This window comes from Lissotriton vulgaris, chromosome 12 (genome assembly GCF_964263255.1).
Source record: "Lissotriton vulgaris chromosome 12, aLisVul1.2, whole genome shotgun sequence".
Lineage (NCBI taxonomy): Eukaryota > Metazoa > Chordata > Amphibia > Caudata > Salamandridae > Lissotriton > Lissotriton vulgaris.
Genome location: NC_141700.1, coordinates 804675864 through 804679911, shown reverse-complemented (window position 1 = coordinate 804679911; position 4048 = coordinate 804675864). Strand labels below are relative to the sequence as shown.

The window sequence follows — 4048 nt, the reverse complement described above, 5'->3', positions numbered from 1 at the left end:
GTGCATATAACACATGTAGCAACCTGTAACATGTAAATAATTACTTTTGGACTATAACAATTTTTATATTTCCCTCTTCTTCAGTGATTTATTTTGCTCGAGAGAAAGTGTCACTCATGGTCATTGAAATGTCACTGATAATTACACAAAATTATGAAAATGTCACACATGGCTATGGCAGCTATGATTTATTGGCTTTGCCAGTGCTTGTTTTATTTGCAATCCACGAATCGCCCTCAGAGATGAACGACAGATCTAGACGGGCTATAGAGTTCTGTGAAGAGCCGATAGACACAGAAGACGGACTTTGGATTACATAGAGTTCCAGTAGACACAGAAGACGGACATTGGACCCTATGAAGAGCCAATAAACACTGCAGACGGCCGTTAGTTACCATGAAGCGCTAATAGACAAAGAAGACGGACCTTAGATCACAGGCGCCAGTAGACACTGAAGACAGACTTTAGTGCTTAACCGCCTGTAGACACCAAAGACGGACTCCCCTCCACGTCAGGGCGCCGTGTAGTCCTGCGTCTGTTTCTCTTTCCGTTGGAGCTCGGTACCGGCGCCGCTGGGGGTCACGAGCCGCCGGTGAGGCCGGTGCGGCCGGTGCGGCCGCTGCTCGGACATGGAGTTCTTTGCCGGTCCCGCTCGGGGACGAGGGAGAGCCCCGGGCCTGCACACCCCCCAGGCGGGGGCCTCGTTCGGCGTAGGGCCGAGGCTCGGCCTACAGCAACCCGGAGGACCCGGCAGCAGAGGCCCGGGGGTGGGCATGCACCTCCCCGGGGGACCGGGCACAGGAACCCCGGGGCTGGGCATGCACCTCCCCGGGGGCCCTTACTCCGGAGGGCCAGGGCCCGGCCTGCAGCCTCCTGGGGGACCGAACATCAGAGGCCCGGGGCTGGGCATGCAACTCCCTGGGGGGCCCGGCAGCAGAGGCCCTGGGCTGGGCATGCACCTCCCCGAGGGCCCTTACTCTGGAGGGCCAGGGCCCGGCCAGCAGCTTCCTGGGGGACCTTACAGCAGTGAGCCTGGCTGGTGGTCTCAGCAGGTCCTGGGACCCGGGCCCCGAGCCCCAGAGACCAAACATCATGGTAGAGTCTACAGTGGACACGCGGGGATGGGGCCCCAGCTGGGTGCACCGGGGCCTGGCCTGGGCCCTCAGCATCTAGGAGGACCCTACAGCCAGGGCATGGGCATGCAGACGGGTGCCCCGTACAACACTGAGCTGAAGCTCAGCCGCCAGCGTGTCTATGGGTCAGGTCTAGGTCTACCGCAGCCGGGGGGCCACAATTACATAGACCCGGGTGTGGGTTTGCAAATGCGTATGGTACACCAGGGCAGGATCTATATCTCATCTCAAAACAGGAACCAGGGATACAAGTCTGGAGGACCGGGGCAGGGTTGGGTATGCCCTACCATGAGTGTGGGCCACAGCAGGAGCCAATCTCCAGCAGGCCCGAGTCACAGACGAGACCGTTCTCCCGCAGGGATGAGTCGCAGACGAGACCGCACTCCCGCAGGGATGAGTGGCAGGCGAGACCGCTCTCCCGCCAGGATGAGTGGCAGGCGAGACCGCTCTCCCGCAGGGATGAGTGGCAGGCGAGACCGCTCTCCCGCAGGGATGAGTGGCAGGCGAGACCACTCTCCCACAGGGATGAGTCGCAACAGAGACACAACAGGTACAACTCGGAAAACCTTTAAACTGGAAAGCACAGGAAAATTACTTGAAACAAAAGCAACAAAACTGAGCTTGCATCGCAGGCGCTCTTTAAAAGTTGAACCTTTCCCTCCACACTGTTCAGTGAAAAAAATTCAACAAGAACTTCAGAACTTGTTTGGAGAGTTTGGAGAGATTACTTCAATTCAGGTTAACGGAAAGGATGAGCAACGTAGTGCCATGGTGTTTTACAAGTTTGTAAAGGATCGTGACAGTGCTTTATCAGGAACCCAAGGGACAGGTCTCTTTAACAAGAAAATTAATGTCACTGTGTGGCCATACAAAAAAGTTCAATTGTACACAGCTAAAGTAGATAGTGAATTTTTTGCAGAGGAGGGATCAGGGACACTGTATATTACCAATTTGAGTTGGACTGTTTCTCAGAATGACCTCTTGCGTTCCTTCAGTAGTTTTGGGGAGGTATTGTATACTGAGGTTCAAAAATTGTCCATGCTTCACAACTATGGTGTTGTGCAGTTTACAGATGAAGCCAGTGCTAATAAGGCCATTAGTGAATTGAATGGACACTTCCTTTCCCGGAGTAAGCTCAAGGAAAAGTTTGGGGATAGTTTTTCTTCAAACTGCATTTTTGTCTATGGTCTTAGTAAGACTGATTTCACACCTACTTCTTTAGTTAACCATTTTTGTCAGTTTGGAACTTTGAAAAAAGTAATGTTTGATTCCTCAAGTGGCAGAGCCCTGGTTTTCTTCGAAGACCTATCTAGTGCAGAAACAGCAATAAATGAAATCAGAAAAAAGTCTGCTGGTAATTTGCTTATGGGGGATTACGCAAATCCTAAATTTTCAGCAAGATTTTGCCATTCCATGAAAATGCGTGGGCAAAATAGACAGGGCTTCATTTTGAGATTTGGAAAGCAGAATAAATATGGAACAAAATATTTAGCAAAAAAGAATGAGACCCAGATATTAGTAGACAATAGTGAGGAGCAGCAGAAAGACCTTTTGACTGGGACTGGTGAGGAGGAGGAAGAGGCAGACATGTTAGCAGAAGCTAGTGAGGAGGAGGAGGAGGCAGACATGTTAGCGGAAGTCAGTGAGAAGATGGAAGTTTTGGATAAGGTTGGTGAAGAGCAGGAGGAGGTGTCTCCATTGTTATATTGGAGTGAGAAGATAGAGGCTTCATCAGACTCTGGTGAGGAGGCAGCAGAGCCGTTACCTGAAGCAGATGAGATAAGTATGCCCGCATTTGCAGAAGCAGCTAAGAAGAACCCACCCAGTGAAAGAAATGGTACATTCTCAATTCCAGTGATAGTGCACAGACAGAAATCCAAGTATGGAAGTACAATTCACAAATGACCCTAGAATTAATATTGGTTGTTTTTTTTTTGGGGGGGGGGGTCTCATATTTTTGGTTTCATCTACTTCATGTTAGTTTATAGAAATGATTTGTGAGAAGTGAAATTCTGTTTTTTTGGCATAAATTAAAGAATTGCAACATTATTAGTGTTTGAAGTAAGTTCTTAAGGCATTGTTTTTCAAATTATTTCTTTGTTTAAATGAACTTATTTTGTTGCTATCACATATATCTACTAAATTTCCATCCTGCATGGGCTATTTATCACTGTAACACTTGTCTCAGTCGATATTTGCATGCTGAAGACTTGAAGGGCAAACACCAACTGTTAATTTACTTTGCTTCTTTGGTAACTACAAACCCAACTGTAGTGTGTGGGAGCAGGATAATTGGTATGGTTTGCTTAAAAGTAGTTTGTTCGTTATGTGAAGCATTTTACAAAAATAAAAAAAGGGCCAAAACTAGGATAGACAAGTGTCTTTTGTACACAGATACTATAGATTAGTGATACCATGATAGTGAAACTGATGTAGGGTGGATAAATGCAAACAAAGAGAAAGGTTTCCAAATAATGCATAAAGATAGTCTTCGTTTAAGGGATCCGAGAACTAAAGTAAAAATGATGAAACTTGAAGCACATTAACCTTGCAGAAGGAAAGAAAATGCACTTTTAATAGTGAGTAGGCACACTCATTGGCTTTTTAAAGCATGCATTACAATGCACTCATTACAACGCACTCATTACAACGACCGCGCTGTAACAGCGCATGCTATTACAACGCAAGTCGGAACAACAACATCCTCTGGGGGGGCGCTAGATGTTGGAATATTTAAGAATTTACTATTCCAACTCCAGTCTGTGCAACAGTAGTTGCAAAAGTCGTTGTTCCACCTTATGTTGTAATGGCATGTGTTGTAACGACTGTGCTGTAATGGCATGCGTTGTTCCGCATTCGTGGTATGCAATGTTTACCTTCAAGTTTACATCTTCCATCTCCTCACCCTCCACAAA

General features: G+C 47.6%; 1 protein-coding gene across 1 annotated transcript; it reads left to right on the top strand.

The window, feature by feature from the left end:
• Positions 1-750: 750 nt before the first annotated feature.
• LOC147678801 (uncharacterized) lies at positions 751-3175 on the top strand. Its single transcript, XM_086946643.1, has one exon. The coding sequence runs from the start codon at positions 774-776 to the stop codon at positions 3036-3038; it is 2265 nt and encodes a 754-aa protein (XP_086802769.1). The 5' UTR covers positions 751-773; the 3' UTR covers positions 3039-3175.
• Positions 3176-4048: the final 873 nt, after the last annotated feature.

Coding starts and splice junctions, on each gene's coding strand:
- LOC147678801 (XM_086946643.1), top strand. CDS start 774: ATGCACCTCCCCGGGGGACCGGGCACAGGAACCCCGGGGCTGGGCATG.